At 54.2% G+C, this 15,193-nt stretch overlaps 1 protein-coding gene across 1 annotated transcript; it reads left to right on the top strand.

Annotated features, from left to right (window-relative positions):
- The first annotated feature begins 294 nt into the window (after window positions 1-294).
- On the top strand, window positions 295-13,354 carry GDF10 (growth differentiation factor 10). Its single transcript, XM_029915812.1, has 3 exons — window positions 295-999; window positions 9,329-10,254; window positions 12,439-13,354. The coding sequence occupies exons 1-3, from the start codon at window positions 684-686 to the stop codon at window positions 12,628-12,630; spliced, it is 1,434 nt and encodes a 477-aa protein (XP_029771672.1). The 5' UTR covers window positions 295-683; the 3' UTR covers window positions 12,631-13,354.
- The last annotated feature ends 1,839 nt before the right edge of the window (window positions 13,355-15,193 follow it).

The raw sequence follows: 15,193 nt of genomic DNA, 5'->3' as shown, positions 1-15,193 counted from the left end.
CAACCACATAGTCATCACATGCCATTACAGGGGCAACCCGGCAGGCGGGCCCCTCTCCCAAGGCCGCCCAGCCCCCCGCGCAACCCTGGCCAGACTGTGGCGCCGACACACAGGAGCCGACCTGGTCCTGGTCTCCGTCTCTCTGCAGGGGAGCAGGGAGCGAGCTCGCCCACGCCCACACCCACGCCCACGCCCCCCACACTCCCGGGCGCACACTCGGGCGCACACCCCTGCGCGCGCACGCAGCCACACACGAGCGCACGCACACCGCAGCCGGGCCAGGGACAGCCGTGTCGGCGGCAGCCCCGCGTGGTCCCGGGCTTAAAGCCGGTCCCCCAGAGGGTGCTGCCGGCCGCCCCGCCCCGCCCCCCGAACCCGCGAAGCAGGGCGCCCAGTGGGCTGCAAAGTTTCGCCGCGCGAGTCCGCTGGGGCATCGCGTCGGCTCAGGTTTGCCTCGGCTCCACGGGGCTCCGGACGGCCGTGACCGCCGGCCCGCTGCTCGGGCGGCGCAGACGGAACCTGCGCGCTCGCCTCCGGTGCCGCTCTACCCAGCGCCCGCGCGGATCTCCGCACCCAGCGCCCCGCTCGTCCTCCCTCCACAGGGTCGGTCCGGAGTCGCCGGTGCGCCCGCGAGTTCTCTCCTCCTACCCGGCTTCGACCCTCCTTCGCCACCGCCACCCACCATGGCCCGTGGCCCTGCTGGGACAAGCCCGGGACGGCTGCCCCAACTGCTGCCGCTGCTGCCTCTGCTGCTGCTGCTGCTCCGGGATGCAGGCGGCAGCCACCGGGCCCCCGCCCTGCTCGCCTCTCCTGTAGCCTCGGATGGCCTGGCTGGGATCAAAGACCCCTGGCGGTTCCTGGGGGACGCGGCCACCACTCTGGGCCCGGGCGCCCAAGACATGGTCGCTGTCCACATGCTCCGGCTTTATGAGAAATACAGTCGGAGGGGCGCGAGGCCAGGAGGCGGCAACACGGTTCGCAGCTTCCGGGCCCGGCTGGGTAAGTAGAGGGGGCCCCAGACACCCCCTCTTCTTATACTCCTCCTTCCTCACTTATTCATGCTGCCCTGCCACTGCACCCGCTTTGCCTCTTCCTTCTAGTATTAGACTCATTCATTCATTCATTCACTATTCAGCAGGCACTCTATGCCAGGCCCTGAGTCTCCAATGGAGGCACTACAGTGGCAGTGACACAGAGCTTCTGCCTTTAGGGTGCCGCTAAGGCTGGGAGGGTGTAACACTTGTATAGACATAGGCCATCCCATACACAGAGCTTTAAGCATAGGATGGGCTGGGGAAGCTCATGGAGGGTTGGATCCATGTCATAGGGGTGAGTCGAGTTGGCTTTTGACAGATGAGAAGGCTTTTGACACTGAGTGGGTCTGGTCAGGTGGGCATAAGGCAGTCCTGATACTGTCAGACACTGGGCTCAGGCAGAGGACGTGAAGCTCTAGCTGGGGCACATGGTGGCTCCGGTGGCTGGGCAAACAGAGTACACTGAGAATCAGGGCCTTAGGTGCCTTGTCTTGGGTACACACAACTGAAGCCTGCATGAAATGCAGCCTAACATAAAATGTTCAGACCACAGGGCTTTGAGGAAGGGTCTAGAAGCTTGGGCAGCGGGGGCATCCTACTGCCCTCCCACCCTTGCCCCATGTGGGCAGATCCTTTCTCCTCTCCTCCTGCCTTGGATGGAGCTGGACAGAGGCCACTTACAGAGCCCTCCCTGCCCTGCGCTGTGAGCGTTTCCGGGCTTTGGCCTCAGCTGTCTGCCATCGTGGGATGGGCTACCACTCCAGGCCCTGGGCAAGCTGAGAGGGGGTGCAGCCCCGGGACAGGGGTGGCGGGAAAACCCTGGTTGTCATGGAGACCACTCATGGTCACAGAATGCCATTCCAGAAAACGTGGGTAAGGGTACCTGCAACCCTTGTCGAGGAGAAGACCATTTATCAGGAGAAAGACTGTTGGTCTCTAGGGTCCCCTCCTGAGGTGGAGGGGAGGAAGCCCAGCACTGGGGCCAGACAGTCTGGATCAGGTCGGCCACCTGTTGATTGCTGGTTATGTGACTCAAGGTAACACCTGTGGGTTCAAAGCAGACCTGGGAAGCTCAGCCTTGTGTGTAACTGTGTACTGGGGAGTACCTGCCAAAGAGAGCCCTGTCCCCTCATCCTCCACTAAGCAGACCGCTTGGTCAGTGTTGCTGGGCTCATGCCAATGGGATCTAACTCCATCCTCCCCCGCACTTTGTATTCATCACATGGAGTCCATTTCTGGAACATCATTATTAAATTAAGCCACTTAAGAATTAGCCAGCATAAACATAACCTCGGGCGAATCACTAAAGCTCTGTGGGCTTTAGTGTACTCATCTACAAAATGGGCAGGTCATGCCAGTATCTTTCCCATGGGGTTGCCCAGAACCCAGCACAGGCCAGATGAGGGATTGGCGCGCGTTCTTTTCATGGGAATACAAAGCATTTGTGTTCATGTAGGTGAAGACTTGACCTTGCATCCAATGACTCAGTCCTCAAAGCCTTGTAGGTGAGGAGAGCAAGGCCAGCAAGGTCACTGCTGCAACAGGGGTGAGGGGGTCCCCTGAGCACACCCACTGCGGCAGCTCGGGCAGTACATGGTCTTGTCTTTCCTCTTTCACAGAAAGGGGGCAGTAGAAGTAACAGTGAAGCATTGGATGTTAGCACAGAGCAGGACCTGGAGATAGTACTTCAAATCCAGCCCTCCCATTTTACAGATAAGGAAACTGAGGCTGAGGTAGGGGGCTGTTCACAGTGGCACCTCCCATCTGCTATCCCCACTGCTAGCACCCTCTTCCCAACTTCAGCAGATCTAAACCCAGGAGTTGGGAGACAGACAACTCTCTGGGAGATCAGAATTATTCTGGACCAGTGTGCGACTGTCTGACAAATCCAGCACGCTTATTCGGAACCATGTGACAGCCATGAATATACCAGCCCCCGCCAGCTCCACCAGCCTTACCTCTCCGGGCACACAGTTGGGGAGCTGAAGATTCTGTGGGACGAGATGGGTGTGTGCCTGACCTAGCAGTTTGGTTTCTCATCCCCCTCCCTCGATTCACACCCAGCCCCTCGCCAGCCCTCAGAGATGGCTGCTTTGTGACCCAGCCATCCAGCTGTGAGCCTGGGCAGGGGCCCTCATCTTTGGGTGGGGCACAAATATGGGAGCTTTAGCTCCAGCCCTGGAACATACCAGTTCCAGTGGCCTGACAGTGGCCTCTGCAACCCCAGTGGTCTAGTCCCTCCAGGCATATTCCTCGTTGCAATGGAACCACGTCCCTTGTTTGCCCCGAGGCCACACAGCTCAGGTTCTGAGTGTGGGCTGAGCCAGACTGATAAGGTCTAAATCCTGAGTCTGTGACCAGGGTAAGGGACTAAACTTATCCACAATTCGGGTTTTGTTTTTCATTTCTAAAATGGGGCTAGTAATGCTCCCTTCCTTATAGGGTTTTTAAAAATGAACTCAGGTATGCCAAGTGCTTAAGACAGTGCCTGGCATGTGGTCAGTAATTTATTAGATGCTATATTATTACTTCAGCCACCCCTTCCTCCCTCCCGTCCGTGGCTCCCCGAAGTGTGTTTTGTTCCCTATTAAGTTTACAGCAGTGGAGAGTGTTTCTGAGCCTGATGCTAAGGGTCAAGGTTAGCTGTTCCCCACCTCCACCGCCCCAAACAACTTGTGTTTAAATCTGAGCTTTTCCACTGACCTGTGTGAAATTGGGCAAGTTACCTAACCTCTCCGAGCTTGATTCTTCATCTTTAAATGAGAGGAATAATACATACCTATCCACCAACAATGTCAAAAGTCACATTCATTTCAGTTCTCCTAAGCACTTCATTAAGTGGCAGATGCTGTAAGTTCAGAGGATACAAAGATGCAGACACTCTTGGTCCTGCCCAGAAAAATACAGCAGCTGGTGGGTCAGGGCGAAGTCAGGGCTGTGCAGTGAGAAGGGGCTGTGGGCATGTTTTGGGGGCCAAGAGACCTGACCACACTGACCCAGCAGGGAGAGGGCCAGTGAGGAGGGGTCAGGGAAGACAAGGGAAGAGGGGGGAAGAGGGAAGGAGAGATGCACGTCAGGGGAGAAGAGAGAGAGAGAGCATGAAATAAATTTGTACTTACCTGGAAATCATAGAAAAATCACAGTAAAGAAAAGAATTTATTCCTAATCACAAACCAGAGTTAATATTTTAGTGGAATATATATAAAATATATATATTATAATACACACACACACACACACACACAGTTTTTACCTTAATAGGATCATATCTTTAACATGCAGGTAAAAGATGCTATATCCTCATTTGAAGTTACTGTTTTCCCATTACTGGTCATCCCGAATTGTTTTTCATGCCTATTGGCCATTTATAATTTTTCCAATGGAAATAGCTTCCTCCTTGGTGGGGTTCTTGACTTTTGCTTACTGCCTTGTAGAAGCTTTTTTGTGTCATAACAATATTGACTCTTCATCTATAATAGATGATTTCCTTGCAAAGCAATGAGCGTGACACAAGGGATGACAGCGATCTGGGAGCAACAGAAGCAGTTGAGGAGGGGCCACTGGTAAGGACAGAGGTGGAGGGCTGCAGAGTTCAGGATGGATGTGGAGAAACAGGACACAAAGCCAGTAGGAACTGCAGTTGGTTAGACACAGGAGGAGAGAGGCTGTGAGCCTCTCTGGCTGCTTCTAGAGGTGTGGACAGGAGGACGGTGTGGGGGGGTAGGGGGGTGGAACAAGGACATGGTGCTCTGAGCATAGCAGTAGTTGGTGACACAGCATGGCCAGTATGTTCTGAGCGTGTGGGGGGCAGGCACCATGCCATGTGCTCTACAGAGAGGATCTTACAACTTTGGGAATTGCCTACAAATACTCTGCCCAACTTACAGGTGTTGAAGCTGAGGCACAGAGAGGCTCCATGTTTTGCCTAAGACTCCACAGCCAGTAAGTGAGGCAAGCAGGATTTCCTCTGAGCCTGCCCGAAAAGAGATGCTTGCTACATGTTCCTTCTTTTCCCTCTGTGCCATGCCTCTAGCTGGCCCATGGCTCCCTTCCCCAGCTTCCATTGGTGCTTCGGCCCCACGTTCTCACTCTGGTTTCCCCAATGGCTATTTCCAGGACAGTGGATGAAGGGACAGATCTCCATGTGGCTTGGCTTCTCTTCTTATAGGGCAGAGCAGTCTGAAGTTCCTCTTGTCCTGGAGGTTGGGCAGCAGGGTGCCTGGGGGAACCCTTGGGCTAGAACCACCTCTTCCCCCCACTCCAGTCCCATCCCCAGTACCCTCAGGAAGGAGGCTGAGCACCCACAAAGTGCACCCAGTTAGGGTTCTGAGATTTCAGAAACTCCAAGGAGAGGTTGGCTTGTCTAAATAAAGTCAGCCTTTTCTTTCTCAGAGAGGCAGAACTCCAAAACACCCAAGTAATGACTTGTGTTTGCAAAACATTTTGCAGTTCACAGCACATGGTGTTTGTTACATTTGCTGTTAGGTAGATCACCATTCTATCTAGAGTGCACAGCGAGGCATGGCCTTGGGGTCAGACAGCCTCAGGTGCGTGCCCCGGCTCTGCCCCTTACCAGCTGTGTGACTTTAGGCAAGTGACATACCCTTTCTGAAGCTCCATCATCTTCCAGAGAGAGAGTGACCCATCTGCTTTCCTCTTTGTGAAAATGTGGAATCAAAGAGACATACATGCTTGGAGCTGGGACCTCCGTAACTGGTAAACATGATTATTCTTATTTCAAAGATGAAAAAACTGAGGCTCAAGCAGAAGTAACTGGACAAAGATCCTGCTGCATCAGATCTGTCTTCCCAGAGAATGAGGTTTTCTGGACTTCTTTCAGGATGTGTTTGCTGAACCCCAGGGCAACAGGCAAGGAATCACCATTTGTTAGCATAAGCAGACAGATCTAGCAAAGACCCCACTCTCCCCTTGTCGTTCAGCATGTACTTCTGATCAGAAGTTTGAGCGGAGACCAAAAGGGGAGAGGGGGCGGTGCCTGATGCAGGAGCCGTGATAGCCAAAGCCACAGTTGAGGCAAAGCCCGGAGAGGGGAAGCTTCATGTTGGAAGGGTCAGAAGCCAGCATGACTGGGGCAGAGATGGGGGTGGGTAGGGACGCAGGCCAGGTCAAGCAGGGCCTCTACAAGGGGTTCAGTGTTTCTTTAGGGGCAATGCAGGGCTCTGAGCAGGACAGTGACCTGTGAGTGAATGCCTGGGGCCTCCCCTGGACAGTACTCTGAAAAGCTGTGACAGGGCAACAGATGGCATCATCACAGTGGCCTATCTCATCCCTAGGCTTAGACCTTCTGACCACCTTTTCCAGGACCCCGCCAACCCAGAGTAGGAGTTTCCCAAATGTTTACTGAGAAAGGGAGGGAGACAGGAAGGGAAGGAAGAAAGAGAAAGGAAAAGAAGGACATTAAAAAAAAAAGAGAGGCAGGAAAGAGGAAGGGAGGGGGAAGGGAGGAACTTTCCTTTCTGACCATGAGATATGGCACCAACGAGGGTCACAGAAACAGGAAGTTCTCTTGGGGGGTTCGCCCTTGAGGCCCGGGCTCATCCAAGCTGGGAGGCGTCACATAGGTTCCCCTTCTCTGAGCCACAGCCCAGAGCCCGCCACACTACATGCACCCAGGCACGGAGACCAGAGCCAGCCTGCAGCCCTTCACAGGCACCCTGTCCCCACCCCACGGTTCCCAGCAGAGCAGGTCTTCAGGCAGCAGGCTGCCTCATGAGGGACAGGCTCCCAGTGGCCAAAGGTGCTCAAGCCAAATGGAGGAACAACTCCTGTCCTGAGTGGGATTGGTCAGGCTGTGTGACCTCAAAGGTCCCTCCCACTCTCTGTGGTTCTGGGCCCTACGAGAGGGGCAGCATTTGCTGTCCCTCTCCTGCATCCTGGGCAGAAATACCAACCCTCCTCTGAGGCACTTCTTGCTCCTTGGGGACAGGCCTCCCAGCACCTTCCATGAGCCACACCTGTCACAGGCCAACTGGCCCTGCCGCAGTGGTCAGAGTAGACCTTCTTCATAGACCCTGCAGTCCTTTAGCTCACCTCTGGGAGGGAGGCTGAGGTGCTGTTCTCTGGGGGAGGCCAATCTCTGTTCTCGAAGTCTGCTATGTTCTTCCTCCCCAAAGGTTGTACATTCCTAGGCCAGAGATGCTCACTTTCTGCTGTGACGGACAGACTCCTTGGAAAGAGTCCGAAATGTCTGTCCTTGAACCTCTTCAGTGTTTTCTAGCAAAAAAATCTGTGGCAGAACAAGATTCAAATTGGATAAAAGAAAAATGCTTTCTCTGCCTTGTGAGCTGGGTTACAACTCAGATAATTTGGATCATTGAGGGGATGCTGAGTTGGTGTAGGAGGAGCTGATTTGCTCTGCCAGCCTTGCTGTTTAGATGGAAGTGGGAGGGGACCATATTTAGGGGCTCCTCCTTCGTGCCTGCCATGCTGCATATGCTCTTTATTTAATCACGCAGAGAATTATGTGAGATAGAGATCCCGCTGTCTGTCTGAGGCAGATGAGCTTGGGGTGGTCCTGACGCAGCCTGGGGGCCTGGTTCCTGTGGCCCTTTCAAGGCTGGGGGGCAGGGGGAGCTGCATTGTTGGTGAGCTTGCTCCCCACCCACACATCAATCCTAGAGTCACAAACTTGCCCGATGGTTAGAATCCCCGGGGATGCGGGTTATAGCAAAGATTCCTTGGCCCCGCTTTCCCGCACCCTCTGCATCAGCATCTGCAGGGGAGGAAAGCAGAGATCAGGAAGTCGGGGAAATGCAGAACTTGAGCCCCTAACACTCACAGCTGCAGTGTCTGGAGAAGCCGAGTTTAAATGGCCATCAAGGACCCCTGCACAGCTCCTTATGTGTGGAGCATGTTGAAAGGCTGCCGCTCTTCTGTAGGTTTGCTCTGAGGGACTGATAAGGCAGGGCCTTTAGAGTGTCATCTAAATCTTAATTGACATCTGTCAGGCCCTCCATGGATATGCTTTCCCCTTTCTTCCTCTTTCTCTCATCGTCCCTTAAGAGTGTGTGACAATTCCCAATCAACTTATACCTTCTTCCTAGTAGAAGGGAATAACCTTAGACTGAAGATTTGGATTAAAAAAAATCCAAGCTGATCCTGTGGGTGCAGGTGTTAGAGAAGCTAAGGACCTGACACATGCCCTTTGGGCCCAGTGTCCTTGCACACAGACACACTCCCATGCTTGGGAGCTCTGTCCTTCCAGAAACTTTACCCAGAAGTCTTAACAAGCAGACAGGAATCCAACATCAGGAAGTAGAGCAGTTGCAGGGAGGCAGCCAACCCGGCAGCTCTGGTGTCCCGCCAGCCTGCAGTATCACAGGGAGGCCTTGGGAACGACACCCCCCTCCTACCCGAACCTTCCAGAGGACGTGGCCCTTCAGAGGACTCATGCTTGGGATAGCTTCCTGGAGCCACCAATGAGGATGTTCTGTCCCGTTGCCCTAGGGTACACCTAGTAGAACCAAGTGAGAAGGAAGAGGTGCCTGACAGCCTCAGGGGTGCAGGGGCCAGAACATTCTCAAGCTGCAAATGCAACGTTTGAGGAATCCCAGTCCTTATCAGGATCTGGGCCTCTGGAGAGCAACCTTGTCTTTGGGGATTCTGTTCAGTGATTTTTGCAATTCTGATATTGCCCTTTCTTTGTAAAAGCCTTGGGCAAAACAAATAGAAGACGCCCAAACAACCGTACCCTTGAGCCCAGTTCTCCTCAGAAAGCACTCAGAAATGCAAGGAAAGGAAAGTAAGAAGTGCTCTATTTCGTTCACCTCGTTTGGAAGAATGGCTGCAGTTTATATCTGTGAAATAGAGGCAGGCGGCCTGGGCAGATACAGGAGGGCAACCGTCAGCCGGGCTTGGATCCAGCCCAACTCGTCCCAGACAACTGATTCCACCTTACGTCCTGCACGAGATGTCAGTGACATTTGTTCATTTGTTCATTGAGTGGTGCTGGAGTGCAGGGTGAGGAGGCATGTACTTTAGGGCCCCGAAGGCCTGAGCCCCTATCCTGTCTGCCACCTTTTCCTTTGAGTAATGGGATATTGACAGTCCTCAATCACTCTGACCTCAATTCTTCGTCTGTTCATTGAGTAAGTAAGGGTACCCTTTTCAGTTTACTGTGAGGTTTACATGAGATGGGGAAAGCCTGGCTGGCCAGGAGGTGCTCCCTCAGTGGGCATTCCTCCTCCATCCTGGCCCTGGGAGGGAGACCCAGTGAGCACTGGGACCTATCTTAGAAAGAACCTAACCTGCTGTGGTCTGTCCTTCCCTCACAGAAGTGGTCGACCAGAAGGCTGTGTATTTCTTCAACCTGACTTCTATGCAGGATTCAGAAATGATCCTCATGGCCACATTCCACTTCTACTCAGAACCTCGGTGGCCCCGGGCACAAGAGGCCCCGTGCAAGCAGCAGGCCAAGAATGTGTCCTGCCGCCTGCGGCCCCTGGGCCTGCCGTCTCGTCAGCACCTGCTCTTCCGCAGCCTCTCGCAGAACACGGCCACGCAGGGGCTGCTCCGCGGGGCCATGGCCCTGGCGCCCCCACCACGGGCCCTGTGGCAGGCCAAGGACATCTCCCCCATAGTTAAGGCAGCCCGCCAAGATGGTGAGCTGATCCTCTCTGCCCAGCTGGATCCCAGGGAGAAGGCCCCAGGGGTGTCCAGGCCCAGCCCCCACGCGCCCTACATCCTCATCTACGCTGATGATCTGGCCATCTTGGAGCCCAACAGCGTGGCAGTGACACTGCAGAGATATGACCCCTTCCAGGCTGGGGACCCAGAGCCCGGCGCCGCCCCCAACAGCTCGGCGGACCCCCGCGTGCGCCGGGCCACACAGGCCACCGGACCCCTCCAGGACAACGAGCTGCCAGGGCTGGATGAGAGGCCGGGGCACGCCTCCCACGCCCAGCACTACCACAAGCACGAACTGTGGCCAGGCCCCTTCCAGGCACTGAAGCCGCGGCCAGGACGCAAGGACCGCAGGAAGAAGGGCCCGGATGTGTTCATGGCCTCCTCGAGGGTGCTGGACTTCGACGAGCAGACGATGCAGAAAGCGCGGAGGAAGCAGTGGGCTGAGCCGAGGGTGTGCTCCCGCAGGTATCTGAAGGTGGACTTTGCAGACATAGGGTGGAATGAATGGATCATCTTGCCCAAATCCTTTGATGCCTACTACTGCGCCGGCGTGTGCGAGTTCCCCATGCCCAAGGTAGGCTGCGTCTCAGTAACACCGCTGCGTCCGGCCCCGTGTCTGGCCGTGACTCTTGGCACCGGCCCTGCCAGCGAGCCCCTCTGCCCTGTGACCTGCTTCCTATCTGTAAAATGGGGATTGGAACACCTCCCAACTATTCCAGGTAGGGAACAGGTAGACAGAGGTCCCAGAGCTCAGCCAGTCAGGTGAACAGCCCACAGATGGACGTGGTCTGGCTGTGCCTTTGAAAGTGCCTACTTAGTTGAGTTTGCATTTTTTTTAATTTAATGTTCATTTATTTTTGAGAAAGAGAGAAAGACAGCATGCTAGAGGAAGAGGAGCAGAGAGAGAGAGGGAGACAGAATCCAAAACAGGTTCCAGGCTCTGAGCTGGCAGCACAGAGCCCTACTCAGGGCTCCAACTCAGGAACGGTGAGATCGTGACCTGAGCTGAAGTTGGAAGCTTAACTGACTGAGCCACTCAGGCACCCCTGAGTTTGAAGTTTACATCAGAACATTTCTTCTTTTGAAAAGGAGAACCCATCTCCTTAGGTATGTGTTTCCACATAGCAACTGCCTTACAAGAATTGAGTACGTGCTGTTCCCCTGGAGACAGGACAGGCCTCGGAAGCCCCTGCCTCACCAAGATTCTCATTTCTATGCCTGGCACAGAAGTCAGGGTGCTGGCATCTGTGACCAACAGAGTTGGCCTCAGTGGCTTCCTGTGTGGACTGCCTGCTCCTTGCCTCCCACTCAGGGCAGGGACCCACGGAGCAACTAGCTTTCACTGGGGACAAGTCTGCAAGAAACGCACATGAGGCTGTTTTAGCCATTCTGCCAGCCCTGGGGTTCCAGAATCTCACCTTTCCCCCAGTCTGGGTTGTGGCTTGGTCCACCCGGCTCCCCACAGCCAGAGCTGTGGTGGGCTGGTTGCCAGCCGATGTCACCCCAGAGAGTGCACACTTTCCTCCAGCTTAGCTCCTCTGCTGAGTTCCAGGTCATTCCTTCCCCTTCCAGAAAGGAAGTCAGTGCATAAATCCAATTTGAATATAAATCAATCAGTCAGCTGGGAAATCCCAGCTGCAGACACAGGGCAGCATGAACCTATTTGGGGAATTGAGGGGCTTTTCCTTAAAGCCATGCATGTGCAGGAGAGAGGAAGGGAGGTGCCCAGCAGAGAGCCAGGTATTGGCGGGAAGAGCCCAGCACAGGCCTGGGCAGAGGCAGGATTAGCAGTCAGCAGGCTTCAGCTGGCTGACCCACTTACGTGTCAATCTGGCTGACTGCCTGCCGCCTTCCCCCTGGCAGCAGCCTGAACCCACAAATCAAATGGCCCTCCCTGTACCCCCACACCCCATGCAAGGGACCCTTCTCATCAACACATTCCTTTGGCCCACAGTGAGCTGAAACTCCGATGGCTTGGTTTTGTTTCTCGCGTTGGAGGTGCCTGAGAACAGCGTTCTCTGTGTTTGTGGCTGGGACCCAGGCTCTTCAGGGTGTGTGAGTCCGCCTGGGGAGGGAAGGAAACCTCGGGATGCTCCTCTAATATTCTTTGACTCCTGGCTGCTTCCTAACTGAGGGGTCTTGATCAGGTTAGGCAAACACCAAGCTTCTGCTTCCTCGCTAGTAGCATTAAGGTAGTCCCACCCCATACGACTGATATATGGCAAGATGGGGTGGTGAGGTGAAGCAGCCTCTGACCCCCATCCCCTTCAGTCACACCCTTCTGGGAAATGTCCGTTTCCAGCCTCATGGTGCTGGCGCACACACGCCTGAAGGCCTTCCCTCCAGTGCTGAGAACATGCTCCCACCGAAAGCATGTCTGAACTCCTCGGACTGTGAAATCTGGGCAGCTGTGGCCCAGGCAGGACAGCTGGGCATCGCCCTCTGGAGAACTCCTGCCCAGTTCCAGGAGCTCTTGGGGATGAGCGATCCGCAGGTGCCCCCAAGTGGCCAGTGCCATGAAGGGATGTGTCTTCCCTCTGGGAGACCCAAGGGGCAGGCAGGCCTGAGGCTCTCGCACATCTTCCTAGGACTCGGTCTGTGGCTACCCTCAGAGGAAATGTGTGCCCAGCCCCGGAAAGTCAACCTTTCTCCTAGATCGACACAGCTTTCCTGTGGCTTCGGCCAAGGACGCCCAGGTGGCACAGTGGGTGGGTGAGGGCAGAGTGCCTAGGTAACCGTGCCCTTTCCTGCCTTGCAGATGGTCCGCCCATCCAACCACGCCACCATCCAGAGCATCGTCAGGGCTGTGGGCATTGTCCCAGGCATCCCAGAGCCTTGCTGTGTTCCTGACAAGATGAACTCTCTTGGGGTCCTCTTCCTGGACGAGAACCGGAACATGGTTCTGAAGGTGTACCCCAACATGTCTGTGGAGACCTGTGCTTGCCGGTAAGACCAGCAACTCCAGGTGGAAGGAAATCTCTGCCCCACCCCCCACCCAGCAGGGTAGCATCCTCAGGGCTTTCTGGGGTGAAGGCTTGATGAGGGGTGCAGCTGTATATGGGGGGCAGAGCTCAGAGGCACCCTGGCTGCATCCCAGAAAGATCAATCCCCTGAGGCACATTTTGGGGTCTCTCACTGCTGATGACTTAGCCCCATACATGCCATTTCGAATCCCCTGGAGGAATCTGGGAATTGGCCTGAAGGCTGCCCGTCGCCCATCCCCTGTTCTGAAGACCTGAAAGCTAAATGTGTCCACCATGTTGGCTTTGGTGACCGTCATCTCAAAACCTTGGGAGAAGACTACAAACCTGAAGGCATCTGCTCTCTTCACCAGAAAGAGTGTCTGTTTAAACAATCCATTTACAACACTCTGGGCCACATGTTGATACTGGAAACTGGGCCTAAATAATGGTATAAACTTTTGATCTCCACTGCAGAAGCTATCACACAAGCCCTGTGCACATATAACCAATGTTGGTCTCTTTTTCTTAATATATATTTTATTTTAAAACAAAGAGGAGGGAGTGGACACCGTTCTCCACGGAAGTAATCGTGCTGGTGAAGTGTGCATTGTTTAAACATGTTTATTGAAATAACACATACGATAATATGTTGGAATACTAAAAAATAACCAAGATTTTTATATTTTTGTAAATTATACTTTCTATACTGTAGATTGTGTATGTTATGTGGTTTTATGGGATGCTAATAAATTAAAGGTACAGTGGTATCTTGAAAAACTGAATGTCACCCATTCTGACCTATGGAAGGATCCCCATCTGTACATAAGACATCTTGGGGGCTGCTAGGAACACAGCCTCCTTTGGGAGCAGAGCCCCACCCCCACCCCCACCCCAGGCCTCTTCACACCTTCTTGTCTCTCTCCTGAGCTCTGGAAACCAGCTACTCCTATGCCTTCCAGCCCACTCACTTTGCCCCACTGGTGGCACCCTGGGCTCATCCAGGCAGGACAGGGCCCCAGGCAGGCACAGTGGCCTCCCAGAGCTTCCTCAGTCCTTAGCTTCAGAAGGGACACTGAGTCATTGAAAGATGTCCGAGATGTTTAAAGGAATGTCTGTGGTCGCCTGGGTGGAGGTCTCTTTCTTGGGGTGGTTTGAGCAAGAGATTCAGTGGGAAGCAGTCGGGGTGTCTCCTGAGGTCCAGGGGCTCCCGGGGAACTAGAATATTTGCTTCTCCCTGTGCATGTTTGCAGAACTGCCGCCCTGCTTCCTGTCACCAGCCCCATCCCCAAATAGCTTCCTCTGAATGGTTCCCTCATCCCGGAGCTAACACCACCTTATGACTCTAGTGACTGAAGCTGATTGACCAGCATTTCTGAAGAAGAATCTAGGTCAGGTTGGGACAGGTGTATATCCTGTCCTGTGGCTGGGACCTGAGAGGATGACATGGCCCTGAGTCTTATTTGGAGGAGATTAAGATGCCATCAGGTAACCTCTGAGAAGGGACTTGGGAGGAAAAAAGAAACCCAAAGCATCTGGCTTAAGTCGGGGTCCTGAGCCCGGTGTGCCTGGGCAGGCAACTGGGCGGGATGAGGAAGTGCTCCCAGGAGAAACAGGTAAGGAAGGGGTAAAGCTGGTCAGGAGGCCAGGAAGCCAAGCATCCCAGATCCTGGATCTGGTGGGGAGCTCTGGAACTTAATTACACCTCAGGGTTAGCCCAGCCTTGAGGCAAAGGAGCTGGACACTCAGACCTCCTCTCCAGGCTGCTCCCAGTGTGGCAGAGATGGAAACTCACCTTTCTCTGGCCCACTGCACAGGCCTTCTGCAGAAGGCCACGGTGTCTACAGCGGGAGGCAGAGCAACAGATGCTGGAGGGAGTGCCCAGAGCAGGTAGGTGAGGTGGTGTCTCAGGGCATCCAGAGGACCTAACACAGTCTGCCCTGCCTCTCCTCCAAGTGGTCTCGGGACGTGCATGGGAACAGCAGCCCTGGGCATGCGACCCTGCCTCGGCAGAGATTAGGTGAGGTGAGGGTGGTCCTTAGCGCATACCATGCTTATTCCCACAGGGACTGCCCGCACCCAAACGATCCGATCACTGGATGCTGAGGTGTCTCAGACTGATCTGCAAACTTGGCACCTGGTTGGCTACATCTAATCCTTTTCAGAACATTTTACAGGATATAAATTAACAACAACATGAGTAAAAACATTGGGGCTTGATAAGGCTCAATATTAGATTCCTCATTTTTCCTCCTCCTGCTCCTCAATCTTTTCTCATACCCTGCTCCTTTTCCATTTCTTGATAAAGCTGGGGTGTCTTATAAGCATTCTGTCTTATTCTTTCTGGTACTTGCCTTGTCTGGAAGATCTGAGTCTCTGGGCCTTTATTTCTGGTTTACAAGGTTGGGTGGCAGGCTGGGAGGATCATCACTGTGTCCAGCCATGCAGGGGCTCTGTTCTTGTGTCAGGAGGGATGTCACGCAGTGGTGGTGACTTTGGAGTGTGTTGGAAGGACCTGGTGTCATTAGTAATGGCTCACGTTTATAAAGCACC

The sequence above is a fragment of the Suricata suricatta genome, chromosome 2 (genome assembly GCF_006229205.1).
Source record: "Suricata suricatta isolate VVHF042 chromosome 2, meerkat_22Aug2017_6uvM2_HiC, whole genome shotgun sequence".
In the NCBI taxonomy this organism is placed as follows: Eukaryota; Metazoa; Chordata; class Mammalia; order Carnivora; family Herpestidae; genus Suricata; species Suricata suricatta.
Note: the sequence above shows the minus strand (reverse complement) of the source record. Positions and strands in the feature narration are given on the sequence as shown.